This window comes from Saccostrea cucullata, unplaced genomic scaffold (genome assembly GCF_032062105.1).
Source record: "Saccostrea cucullata isolate Sc308-1 unplaced genomic scaffold, CSIRO_AGI_Scuc_v1 ctg469, whole genome shotgun sequence".
NCBI classification, from domain to species: Eukaryota; Metazoa; Mollusca; class Bivalvia; order Ostreida; family Ostreidae; genus Saccostrea; species Saccostrea cuccullata.
The window spans coordinates 50,102-63,191 of record NW_026927600.1 but is presented as its reverse complement, the minus strand read 5'-3'; the positions used below and the strand labels follow the sequence as shown (position 1 = coordinate 63,191).

The window sequence follows — 13,090 nt, the reverse complement described above, 5'->3', positions numbered from 1 at the left end:
AAATTTACAAGTTCCTTATTTTAATCAGTTTGTAATAGATTTAGAGATTTTAAGAAATAAATAGAGCAAAAAGATGATGTTATATCTAGACAATTTTTCATAGGAATGAATATTATTTTATGATTCCAAAAAACCCAAGTCTATCACCACTGCATTGTTTTTTGTTGTTAATTGAGATATGTACATAATGGCTGTAGTTATATTGACATTAACTCCTAGGTTGTGATGTCATTTACGAGTACCTCTTGTTAACCATTGTGCAGTATCAAACGCCATATGTGTTGTCAATTTATCATGTTTATACTGTTTATTGCATGATTATGTATACATCGAAATTGGACCATGTTAAGATTTAATTTTTTAGATGTTGGAATGGAAGACCGAAATGAATTCATTGTTGAACTAGGTTTGCAATATTCTTCAAAACGTGAATTTACTTCTTTCACAAAAACCTTTTTTCAAAAAAGTGCAACATAAAAAATTAAAAGAATTTTGGAAGGTTGAAGATAATTTCATAACACCAGTTTATTTTACAGTTTAATGCGCTTATTAAGAGATTGTTCCTTCTAGACAGAACTTAATTTTTTATTTAATCAATAGAACTGCTTTTTGCTTTGTTCATATTGATAAGTTATTGATTTATTTTACTCTGGTATGGAAATGTGTTAACTTTAAAGCAATTGTTGTTTCCATGTGCATGGAAAATATTTTTATACACTTTGTAAATGCATCTTATTTTATCAGATTTAGTTTATATGTTGTAAATCTCGAGAACCTCATAGATATCTTTTATCATTTAATTTGTATCTAGACATATATAAATATTGTCCATTTTTGTCAAACATTTAAGCATTTAAAAGATTATTTTATATTTAAGATGGTTTTCTTCTATAAAAAAAAACAAATTGTTTATTGAATCTCATTTATTAATTTTCCAGTCCTGTTGCATTTTTGCCCTCTCAGTTTTGAAAAGGGACCATAAGTTTTTAAGGAAATTTGTTTCAATCTCTTGTTTTGAAAAAAGAAATTACAAGGGACCATGAATGAAATATTTCTCATATTGTCCAACTTTTGTAGACTTAGGAGAGCATAGTACAAAGAATAACATTATCAGTGTTGTCACAAATAAACTGGAATTAAAACAAGTTAAATGTTATTCTTTATTGTGTAAATCCAGGAATTAAATGAGAACAAGAATAGTTTTCAAATATTTCCTTTTTGTGGATGTATTGTAAAGCATCCAATTTAAAGGTCCCCTGTTGACCAGTCTGACTTGCTTTGAGCCCAATGTATTTATCAGGTACAGGCTGTAGACAGAATTAAAAAAAATAAATGGTAGACAGAGCATCCAAAATAAGTATTAAAAAAGAATAAGGCCTGACAATTAGAACAAAACAGGTCAAAATGCAACCCAGTGATAAGCTGTATTTGCTAACAATGAAAACAACTTAAGAAGATACATTTTTTTACTCTCAACTATGTTGTTGAAAATGTAACGTCAACAAGCTGTCATTAGTCTGAATTGGTGTAATAAATAATGTAGTGCTTGAAGCATGTTCTTAAGTATTGAATAATGTGAAATGGGATCAGGTGCATAGGAGGAGTAAACATTCCCTGTCCACCAGACACACCTGTCATTAGCCCTATGTATTGATCAGGTAGATGGAACATTCCGCGGTCAAATTCAGTATAAAATCGTAAATATAACAATTGGCAAGTTAGTCACAATACGACCCTATGATATGTTATATTTATCAGTAAAGTCATTTTAACGACAATAAAATTTAAGAAATGTCGACTTCAAGCTAGGTTTGAAATTCCTGTAATATCAAATTATCTGTTAGAAGCTCATCTTGGTCCATACTTGCAGCATGCTCGATTTTGGAATGATTTGGGAGACAATCACTAATTTCAGATGATTAGCAAAATATTGCTACGGAAATATTAAAGTTGATGCTGGAAAAGCTTAACTCATCACAGCTGTTCAATTTTGTTGTTGGTTAGCTCTTATTGTCTAAAATCAACAAATTATCCAAATATGAAACAGTTGTGAGACGGTGTCTTTTTACTGGTGTCTTATTTCAGCCTCCTGAAGACTAAGCCCCACGTCCCCGTCGTAGGAGGTGGAAACGGGTAATGCCGGCTAACGGGGCTACGCCTGCAGCATAGGGCCAGTCACCCCTTCTGTGGTAAACACTGACTACAGAAACAGACGCACAGAGAAACGTTTCACCTGGTTCTTTAGTGGGTAACATTGGAAACGAAAGCATGACGTCTAGTCAGGAAAATCAGCAGAGAACTACTAGACTGAGAAGCTACCTTCTGAGACCAAACAAGAACATCAACATTTATATATATATATATATATATATATATATATATATATATATATATATATATATATATATATATATATATATATATTTATTTTGTCATATTTGTAATTATTGTCGTTATTGTATAAAACATTGTATATATGTTATAAAGAAGGCCCTGAGGAAGACTAGTGCTTGCACTAATCGGGTTACCTTCTATAAGTAAAGTATTATTATTATTATTAACATAGCAGCATGGAATGTGCGGACTATGTTTGAAATTAGCAGAGCAGCACAGACTGCTAAAAAGATGAGTCATTATTACATCAGCATTCTGGGTATAAAAGAAGCACGGTAGACAGGCTCTGGAAAAATGACTTGCAGTAGTGGTGAAACCATCATATACTCAGGGAAGGATCAAGATCACCAGAGTGGTGTTGCAATAATGATGAGCAAGGAAACAACTAAAGCATTGATAGAGTGGTACTACCCAGTGAATGCCCGAATATTATATGCTTGGATCGATTCGAAACACATCAAGCTCAGTGTGATTCAGTGTTACTCACCAACTAATGATGCAAATGATGAAGAGAAAGATATCTTTTACAACCAACTGCACAGTGTATTAAATCGAACTCCAAGACATTTGGACAACCAACATGGTACCAACAGAGTGGAAAAACGGACTAATTATAGAACTACCAAAAAAGGGGGAGATAAATCAGAATGCAACAACTGGCGTGGAATAACACTTTCACCCACAATAAGTAAAGTGTTTACCAGAGTGCTTTTAGACAGAGTAAAACAACAAGTCGATGCAAAACTGAGAGAGGAGCAAGCAGGGTTTAGACCAGGAAGATCATGTTGCGACCAAATTTTCGTATTACGAAATATCATAGATCGAGCAGTCAATAGAATGGCAGTATTCTTTATACCTTAATTTACTTTGTAGACTTTGAAAAGGCCTTTAATAGTGTATAACGGGAAAGTTTATGGAAGCTCTTGAGACTGTATGGCCTACCACCGAAGATCATTGATATCATCATGGTACTGCATGAAGGATTCCAGCGTAGTGTGATGGTTAAAATGCCAAAACAGAGTGGTTTCCAGTAACATCGGGACTGAAGCAGAGCTGTATGCTATCGCCTCTGCTCTTCTTAGAGGTTATAGACTGGGTCCTGAGAAAATCCACCAGAGATAAGAAAAACGGCATTAGATTGAGAATGGACAACAAACTGGATGATCTGGATTATGCCGACGGCCTATGTCTCATGCATCTCATCCACATATCAGCAAATCCAGGAGAAAACAACCAAACTCTATACAACATAGAGATGTCTAGGCTTAAACATAAATTTTAACAAACAACAGTCTAGAAAGCAAAGTTTTGCAAAGAAAATCGAAACCAAAATCATGAAACCACTACATGAAATTTCGTCATGACAGCGACCAAACCCACAGGCCACGAGGAGTAAAGTAGTTTTGGGGATAAACAGAAAGTTAATGTTTTGTCAAATCAACAATATTCGCCAGATCTTTCACACTTTCACTTTTTTTTCATTTTCCAAACTTGAAAAAAAAACACCTTTTAGAAAGAAGAAACAAGTCATGGAAATCATAAAATCTGCCACATACCAGTATACGAAGGACAGTGCTCAAAAATGTGTTTTAAAAACAATAAGAAATTGATAAAAATGTTACGGACATGTGTTTCAATTAAAAAAGAATATTGAAGTAAAATCACTAAGGCTAAATCCTTGAATAGCGTTTTTGTTGCTTTCTGAGCACCGAGGACATTATTTATTGAAAAACCCTCGTATTGAACGTTATCAGTATGTACTTACTTTACTATGTAAACACGCCGTCCACTCTTGTCCTTCACCTGGAAGGTAAATCAGATCAGCACTGACCATTCAGCTACATGAGCAGTACATAGATTTTAAGGAGTTAAATTTATTAATACTGGTATGTTGGAGTTCGTATTATTCTGGAGTCTGATATGTTTTTCCGTGTACTATACCGTGCAATGGACCATCCGTTCGTCGAGAAAAGTTTTACCTGGTCCCAAAGGCTGGCCTGCCGTTGGTGTACTTTTTGAGTTTGATCTTTCGACCTTACATTTTAAACTCTTTGAGTGGAGTGCAAAGTATGGGGACATTTTTCAATTTGAGGTGTTCAGAAAGAAATTTGTCAGTCTGAATTCCTCTGATATTCTGAGGGAGGCTTTTAGCAAAGAACCAAATGCAAGCATCACTTCTGCACGCCCACAAACCTTCGTCGGGGAATATATTTTTGATAATTATTCAGATATTGCATTTGCATCACCTGATTCAGCGTGGACCAAACGTAGAAAGCTGGCCTTTCAGCTGATCAGATCTTATGGAGACGGATTATCCTGCATTGAATATCAGATCAAGAAAAAGCTCCGAACGGTTTCGGAGGAAATTCGACACTTGGATAACAAAAATGTCGATCCATCTGACATGGTAGAAGAGTTCATACTATATACATTAGAAATTCTAGTAAGTAAAAAAATGAAAATGAAGTAATCATTAATGCTTAAATTAACTCCTGATATATGTAGTCTTTATATCTGAAATAGATCATTGGACAAAGTTCTGGAAAAAATGGAGAATTGCAAAAGGTGTTAAGAAAACTTGACTTTCTAATTAACGCCACAGCTAACCCAGGAATTGATGTTGTGTACAGTCTCTTCCCATTTCTGCGTTTTCTTCCTCTGAGAACGTCATTGATGTTCAAAGAGATCCAAAAGACAAAACAACGTATGCTGGACCTCATGGAATTATTGTCGGTAATATATCTTAACATGTTATCTTTTTGTGCCTATCATTGTTAAAAAAATTAATCTTAAAGGGACATGGACACAGTTTCAGCAGATTTTTTTAAAACCAATTTTTATGTTTACAATTCCTAACTAAGGTATCATCTAATGATCAGCAAAAATTAAAACATCATTTGATGATTAACAAACATGATACAGAACTTAAAGTTCTTTATAATGTAAACAAGGCTCGTGCCTTGTGCGTGTGTTTACATAAAGAAAACATCATATTTATAGCAAAATGAAATTCAACAATCACTAGAAACTGTCTCATCGTATTTAGAATTAATTCATTTACTGAAATTATCTGCTTTGAACGAACATATGTTAGTATATTAACCTATGTAAACAAAAACATAACACGGACCCTGTTTACATAATAAAGGTTTGGAGCTCTAAATCTGTCTTGTATCTCGACAACTGAAATTGAAATTTTCGATGATCATTAGAAAAATCTTTCATTTTACTTTTTTTCCCCATTATCTTTACTATGGTAAATGTTCATTGAAAGGATGGTTGGCCCCCCACATTTTGCCATAGTAATGATATCAAGAATTGTAAAAAAAATAAGTGATTAGTAACTTTTTGAACAAATTTTTTTTTTTTTTCTACCCCTCTGCTTGTCAACTTTTTTCAGGTAAGTAAAAAAAATTTTCTCTGGTTGGCCCCCCCACACTTTCAAAAACGATGCTACGTGCCAGCCTTTGTTAAATATTTGTCAAAATGGATAAATAAATTTGAACATTTTCAGCTGAAACTGTGTCCATGTCCGTTTAAGAGTTAATTCATATGATGACAAATATCACAAAAAACTTAATTAACTTTGAAAAAAAAAATTTGCAGAAAGCGGATACAACGGAAAAGGGAGTTTATCACACAGTTGTTGACGTCATGAATCAGAGAGATGAGCAAGGGAAGCAGTGGTTCACAAAAGACAATTTATCAAATCTTCTCATGAATCTTGTAGTTGCTGGTAAATATAGTAACAAAGAAGAAAAGTAGTACCTAGACCCAAAACATATATACATGTATACACTATATATCATCCATTATTATCATTATAATCATCAGATAAATCAAGTTCTTTGTTGTTTTATTTTTAGGTTTTCTGACAACAAGAGGGACTATTTTGTCCATGATTCAACTTCTAGCGAAGAGACCAGACCTCCAGAAGGCCTTACAACAAGAAATAGACAGAGTGATCGGTCCTGATAGAGAACCTTGTCTCGCCGACAGAGAGAAATGTCACCTAGCCGAGGCCGTTGTCATAGAAACACTTCGTTATATTTCCCATGTTCCACTGTCCTTACTCCATGCTACGTCACAGGCGACCACCATAGGGGGTTACAGTATTGACAAAAACACAGTCGTAAGTTAAAGTTTGATAAATTATATTTGATCTTTTTTGATAACTTTTTTGCTTCCAATTCAGATAAAAGATATATTGAAAGGTTTTTCCTGTATGATATGCACGAAGTTGTATTTGTATCTTATCTATATATGAGCTATCGTCTGTTCCATACAGATTGTACCAAACCTTTGGACAATTCACCATAGTGAAAAAGAGTGGGATGAACCATTCAAGTTTAAACCAGAACGTTTTCTGGACGCCGAGGGCTTATTGCTACCCTCCAATAACCCCATCAGAAAGAGGTATGATTTTCGAATGACTATGACTTAGCAGATTATGCAAATGAATATGTACTTTGGCTTTTCTTTAGCATCAATTAAAAATGTTCTTTTAGAGTCATTGCTTTTGGATTTGGCAAGAGAAGTTGTATCGGCGAAGTTTTTGCAAGATCACGCATATTTTTATTTCTGGCAACTATAATGCAACAAACAACGATTTTGGAGCCCGAAGGGAAATCTTTGGAGGATCTCTTACCGCGAGAAATGGTGCCCGGCGTTAGTCTTCAACCAAAAGATTATGAAATTCGATTTGTTCTCAGGTCTAACCTACGTCCTTCATAGATGTACAGTGTAGACCTCAATCTGAAATGTCCACGAAATTTTTCTAGGATTTGAACAAATTTTATTGTGAAACACCGAAGGATTGGTAGCAAGTTCTGACACATTACAAGTTCTCCAGTATAACTTTCCATGGTACCCCGAGCAGTAAATCTCCTCAGTAGAACGCATCTTAAGGACGATAAACTTTTTTACCATTAAAAATTGTGATTCAATATACACGTTTTTCATTGTAAAATTGCTTGATTTATATAATCGTTATCAATCAACAATCATCTCTAATTCTTTGGGATGATGAAAAATGTTTTAAAAAGAGCACTAGTAAAGAATGAACCGCTCTTCTCTTATTTTGATTTAGAAATACAAAGTATATAAGTTTTCATATATTAAAAAGCAACAACATATAATGAGAGAGAGAGAGAGAGAGAGAGAGAGAGAGAGAGAGAGAGAGAGATCATACAGTGCAAATGTATGTTCCTCTTTTGGACTTTTGGACCTTATCAGAATGCACTTTACTAATGACTATTTCATCTTATCAGGACTAGTGAGACTTCAGAAAAATGACCTGCCTGGTCTCGTATCTATCATTTGTATTGCTTTCTGTGTTTGTACACTTCATATACCCCGGTAAGTTTATATTTTTTAATTGAATTTTTGAAAAAGAGTTAAAATACTATGTAAGCAATGTATCCTTTTGGTAGTATATTAAGAGTCTCCCCAAAATCCCAATTATCAGAGCTAGATTTACTAGAGGAAGATTGAATTGAGAGATAAGCAATATTTACTCAGCACATAATATTGGATAAGGTGTGTATTAGTAGAAAAACTCCTTGATGTATAGAAAATGTTTTTAGTCTTAGAGAAACAGCTATACTTTGGATTTCCCTATGTTAAAGACATCTTTATTCCCACATGCTTATTTTTGAGTGCTTATTATAACTGTGCATAAAGTCCTTCCATAACACCCCTCTCTTTTGGAGACATTCCTTTTCAGTGCGGGGCGACTGTCGAGATGGATGGACGAAGTTTCAAGGCAGCTGTTATTTATTCGCCAGTGAAGCAGCGACTTGGGCGGAAGCTGTGGTAAGATATTTTGTTTTTTAAAAATCAACTAATTCATAACAAAGATGAATTAAAAGAAATAATCACGATGACAATATCTGTTATAGGCATATTGCATGAGTATGAACTCAAATCTTGTGGAAATAGGAAGCGCCACTGAGAATGCATTCCTAGAAGGCGAACTGAAGATCATCCATGGTCATGGTACGAAGTTTTTAATCTTCAAATTGATGTGCATGTATTTTCCTCAGACCCTTTTACAACGTGCATTAGTTTAATAGTTAGGTAGTTTTTTGATTGTCGTAAACATTTGAATAAGTAAACGCATCTCTATTCACAGATTCCCATTCTAAGAATCAAAATGAAGTGTCTTACTGGCTAGGAGGGAATGACATGGAAATTGAGGGAACCTTCACGTGGGCCAAAAGTGGTAACCCCGTGACCTTCACAGACTGGAATCCAGGGCAACCGGACGATTATGGCAATAGCGGGGAGGACTGTATAGAGCTTCAGGGGGCCATGGACTACCACTGGAATGATCTCCCCTGTATCGCTAGACATAGATTCATCTGCGAATCTTCGTAAGTATATACAATTAAATGGAGTGCCTGCTTCATTCCTTTTCAAAATGCCGAAGGTATTGGATATATTCTGTTTTTTTCTTTGTTTGTTTGTTTTTTTTAAAAAACTTTTTGACAGTTATTAGATTAGTTAACGATGATTGCAAAGTAATTCTGAATTAAAGGATGAAGCTAAAATTTAATTACCCAGCTTTTTTATGCAGTGATGTACATATATCATGCAATCAAGTTTGAAATATGTCATTTCTTACATATTCTTAAAAAAATTTTGTTTTTTTTTGAAATTAATGCAAAACAAGAGCACTTAGACTGCTTTTTGTTTGTTAGTTTGTTTTTTAAATGCAAGTTTGATATTTTACATGCTAGTTTTCCTGGCTCGGAAAATATCAAAATCATGAAAAAAAAATTCTGCAAATAGATATTTTTTTCAAAATATCACAGAAACCTTTATATTATATGTTTTAAACTTAATTAATGTTTAAGGTCAAGATCTAGTAAATAAATTGAAACAGATTTTTTTGGTGCTAGATCCATTATGACGTCGTAATCAATTTCAACTTTCTTTTTCCCTATACTTTTACGTTTAGCAGAATTAGTTTATTTTCATGACATTCAATTTGAAATCATATGAAAAGTAAAATACCTATCAGATTTGAATTGATTTAAAGAAGAGGCCATGAAAAAAATACCTTTTTCTGCAGAACGTCATTTCCTTTGTCAGATATTTTCATGACTGGTTTTCTTAATTTTTCATTGAAAATGACTGTTTAAAATACAGTTTCTCATTTTGTTTGCCTAAAATTATGCGAAACACCTTATTTGACTAACCTAAAGTTGTAAAGCCTAAAGCATATAAGGGAATTTTTTCTCATTTGAAAATTGTATTATTTATAGATTTAAGAAGCCGTTAAATAATAAACTATTACCGTTGTTACCTTATTTTAACTTCTTTCAGTTGTCATAAAAAAAATGTTACTTGTATTTGTATATATTATTTTATTTTCGTTTCCTTTACAAAGTCTCTTAGACGATGGTGCTATATCTAGTGTGATTGGGTGACGGTGATTTGCTGTTAACACCAGGATTACTGCCTCATTTCCATTTGTGGATATTTAAAGAAATATCAAAACAACCGATTTCTGTTTTCTTTCTTGTCTCAATGAAGTTTTCTTATGTTTTAAATGTCTGTAACTTAAGTTTTGGTAACAAAGATAATTCATTATATATACTTGACATAAAGGGATCGCATGCATGGCGTTTGTCTTTGAACGGACCAAGAGCCTTGTCTGGTCCATTACATGCACTTGGTAATGAAAGAATGTAAAAGGTTCAGACTTTGCATATAAAAATATATAAAGTGCCAGGAAGTGTTAAGATGTTTTAACCCCCTGGTTACCTACAAACTTTGAAATACTGTGGCAAAAAAAAAAGTTTACTTTAACATTGTTTTGTTAAGGGTGAATTAAATTAGTCTACACATTACAATCACTAAAGACTTCCACTTCACATAACTGTAAATGTTCCGGAGAAGGGGAGGTAATCTGTAGACGTACGTAGCGCCCTCTACAGGTTTCTGCACACGTCATATTTATCTCCTGGTGAGACGTTCCAGGACCTTGGAAGAATCCACAAAAACACGGGAACGTTATGTTGTCTGTCCCCACCGTCACGTTTAAATCATGCAACCGCCATTCTAAAAATAAATAAAATACAATGCTTGTGGACTTTTAAAACCCCCTTCCGAATATAAATACAATAAATTTATGAAAAAAAAAGATTAATAAAAATATCTTTAGACATGAGATGTATATTCGAAAGGGGGATCCTGTACTCAAGCACTTGTGTAAAGAACATGTATATTTTAAAATAAGAAAAGTGAAGATAATGAACAATGGAAGATATTTATTAATTCGTAAACATTACAAATCTGTAAAAAGGCATAAAAACTGAACCCTGGAAGGATTTACCCGGGAGGATTTAGCATCCCCTATATTACATTGTTATACCTATAAAAAATTGTTCTTATAGTTTAAGGTATGTAACAAAACAAACTTTTTATGTTAGAAATCAGCAAAAAAAATTAAATTTGACCTGATTAATGTTTTCCAGATGTTGGACCGCTCGAAATTTTGAAAATTATATAGAAAGCCAAACAAACGTCTCATATCCAGCACCTAACGGAAAATTTTCATTCGTTGGTGTTAACAGTGACAGTTTGGTTTATTATTTATGTCATTTCACAAAATCATGTGCTTAAAATATATACCAATCCAAAATTTTTTGTGTTAAAAAAACTAAATTAAAGGTAAAACAAAATTATATAAAAAAATTAAATTTTAAAAGAAAGAGTATAATAAAATCAATAAAAGTTTTCCCCCCCCCAATTCAAAAAAAGAAACTTTTTAAAAATAGAAAAATACCTGACGTTTTTCTGTTTACAAAAACCACCCGTCTGACAAAGAAGAAATCCAAAATATCAATTGTCAGCCAAGGTTTTGTTTCAAGGTGAGTACATGAGCACTCTGTGTCGTCAGGCCGCACTTCTCCATTTACTGCGAGACTACCGTTGCCAAGGCGCTGGTAAGCGTATAAAGGATCGTCATATACAGAACTCATAAACACAGGTTTGTGTAAGGCGAGATTATCTAAAACAAAGCAAGATATATATGAGGAAAATAAACATTATTTATATCCTGAGACTATTGATATGGTTTGAATGAGTGTTTATTCTCATCTAAAGAATTCTCAGTGGCATCTAAATTTGCTGGCAATTCCGCTCTATTTGTATCTTTTGAAAAAAAATCTTGTTTCTTATAAGACATGAAATTATTTCTCATACAAATGATAAGATAATTTCGATTCATTTACTACTATTATTTTCTTTTGGTCCATTCATACATTTGAATAACACAAACATCAGGCGATAAACCATAAATTAGGAATTAGTACAATTCTCTGTCATCCTTGGACTTTCACTGAGGCGTGGCATTCTAGACGCTACATAATTAACGTCTCACAAATGGCGAATATATTCTCATTGGTTAAGAAATAAATAACAATAGCAACTTTAAATTGTTGTTGACAACGATGAGACGACTTAAACCCCACCTCCCTCTTTGCCGTTCGAAACTCTGTTATTGGATCATTTCTACACTTGTTGACATTCGACTGAATTTCTATCCCATGTATATTTCAACTGTGAATGAAAGCTGGTGTAAATTTAAGATGCTAACTATGTAACGTCGAGAATGCCACGCCTTACTGAAAGTTCAAGGATAACAGAAAATTGAAATATTACATATCACATGTTGTCATGTTGAACTCACAAACATGTTTATTTTTTAAGATATGAAGTTCTAAAGGTAAGAATCCCTTTGGAAAATACATGGTAGGATTTTAAAAGTCCTAACAACTCTCTCCTACCTTTCTTCCTTGAGAGAAAAGGTGTCATATGGGATATTTTCTCCATTGGGATTTTTGCTCCCACAAATTTGTTCAAATGAGATAAATCCCCCGGATATTGACAATGTTTTTCTTTATCCCATTTGACAATGATCTCTCACTTATCATAAAAGCAATAGTTGTTAACCGCTGGTAAAATAAAATAGGAATCAAGAAATAAACATGTAAATATACATGTATATAACTTTTGTGATATTAAATTTCTCTTCGCTTGATTAAATATTGTTTAAATACAATAGTATACGAATAAGCATATTTAGAGAATAGGCTGACGATTTAATTTAATGATACAGGTATTCTATTTTCATAGCACCAAATTTTATCAATTAAAAAAAAATAACAACAACAAAGAAAGAAAGTACAAAGTCATAGAAATGAGTTAAAGTACTTACTGTTCATACAAACGCCTTTAGATCGCCAAAAGAATCCACCAGGGCAGACAAAATCCTTCAATTAAAATGAAGGAAATCGTTTTATATCAGTGTTAATTTTTTCTACAATCAATTCATGCAATATTTTCTACAGGCATAAAAAATTGTCCTTCACTATATCAAAGGATATATATATATATATATATATATATATATATATATATATATATATATATATATATATATATATATATATATATATATATATATATATATATACAGTATAATTTGTCCAAACCGGCTACCGCCGGTTCCAATTCCTTATAATTTGGCCACTACAGGAAAAATGCAGGAAAATATTAATTTTGAAAATTTTCGTTGTTTATTTACAAGAACTTCATATACATAATATAAATACAGTTAAATGATGAAATCAATCAATATTTTGGAGTCTTTATAAAATATTCTCGCATGACTTACATATATTTT

General features: G+C 33.0%; 3 protein-coding genes across 4 annotated transcripts in view; 2 read left to right on the top strand and 1 right to left on the bottom strand.

Moving 5' to 3' along the window:
* The first annotated feature begins 4,195 nt into the window (after positions 1-4,195).
* LOC134274910 (cytochrome P450 1A2-like) lies at positions 4,196-7,288 on the top strand. The gene is made up of 6 exons (XM_062757149.1): positions 4,196-4,837; positions 4,918-5,127; positions 6,001-6,130; positions 6,261-6,526; positions 6,683-6,810; positions 6,903-7,288. Exons 1-6 carry the CDS (start codon positions 4,283-4,285, stop codon positions 7,126-7,128), a joined length of 1,515 nt encoding a protein of 504 aa, XP_062613133.1. The 5' UTR covers positions 4,196-4,282; the 3' UTR covers positions 7,129-7,288.
* Positions 7,289-7,635: 347 nt separating this feature from the next.
* Positions 7,636-9,918, top strand: LOC134274908 (echinoidin-like). Its single transcript, XM_062757148.1, has 5 exons — positions 7,636-7,752; positions 8,120-8,208; positions 8,295-8,391; positions 8,528-8,768; positions 9,788-9,918. Exons 1-5 carry the CDS (start codon positions 7,686-7,688, stop codon positions 9,825-9,827), a joined length of 534 nt encoding a protein of 177 aa, XP_062613132.1. The 5' UTR covers positions 7,636-7,685; the 3' UTR covers positions 9,828-9,918.
* Positions 9,919-10,004: 86 nt separating this feature from the next.
* Positions 10,005-13,090, bottom strand: part of LOC134274907 (uncharacterized) — a 34,875-nt gene continuing 31,789 nt past the window's right edge. The window contains exons 2-4 of one of the 2 annotated variants that reach the window (XM_062757147.1): positions 12,623-12,677; positions 11,189-11,413; positions 10,005-10,461 (exon numbers count right to left, since the gene is read on the bottom strand). In XM_062757147.1, coding sequence (XP_062613131.1) covers positions 10,241-10,461; positions 11,189-11,413; positions 12,623-12,677 — 501 coding nt within the window. In that variant the 3' untranslated portion in view covers positions 10,005-10,240. The remainder of the gene's footprint in view (positions 10,462-11,188; positions 11,414-12,622; positions 12,678-13,090) is intronic. The other variant, XM_062757146.1, reaches the window with a different exon arrangement.

Coding starts and splice junctions, on each gene's coding strand:
- LOC134274910 (XM_062757149.1), top strand. CDS start 4,283: ATGTTGGAGTTCGTATTATTCTGGAGTCTGATATGTTTTTCCGTGTAC. Junction 6,131..6,260: donor CATGAATCTTGTAGTTGCTG/GTAAATATAGTA, acceptor TTTTATTTTTAG/GTTTTCTGACAACAAGAGGG. Junction 6,811..6,902: donor AATAACCCCATCAGAAAGAG/GTATGATTTTCG, acceptor ATGTTCTTTTAG/AGTCATTGCTTTTGGATTTG.
- LOC134274908 (XM_062757148.1), top strand. CDS start 7,686: ATGACCTGCCTGGTCTCGTATCTATCATTTGTATTGCTTTCTGTGTTT. Junction 7,753..8,119: donor TGTACACTTCATATACCCCG/GTAAGTTTATAT, acceptor ATTCCTTTTCAG/TGCGGGGCGACTGTCGAGAT. Junction 8,392..8,527: donor GAAGATCATCCATGGTCATG/GTACGAAGTTTT, acceptor CTCTATTCACAG/ATTCCCATTCTAAGAATCAA.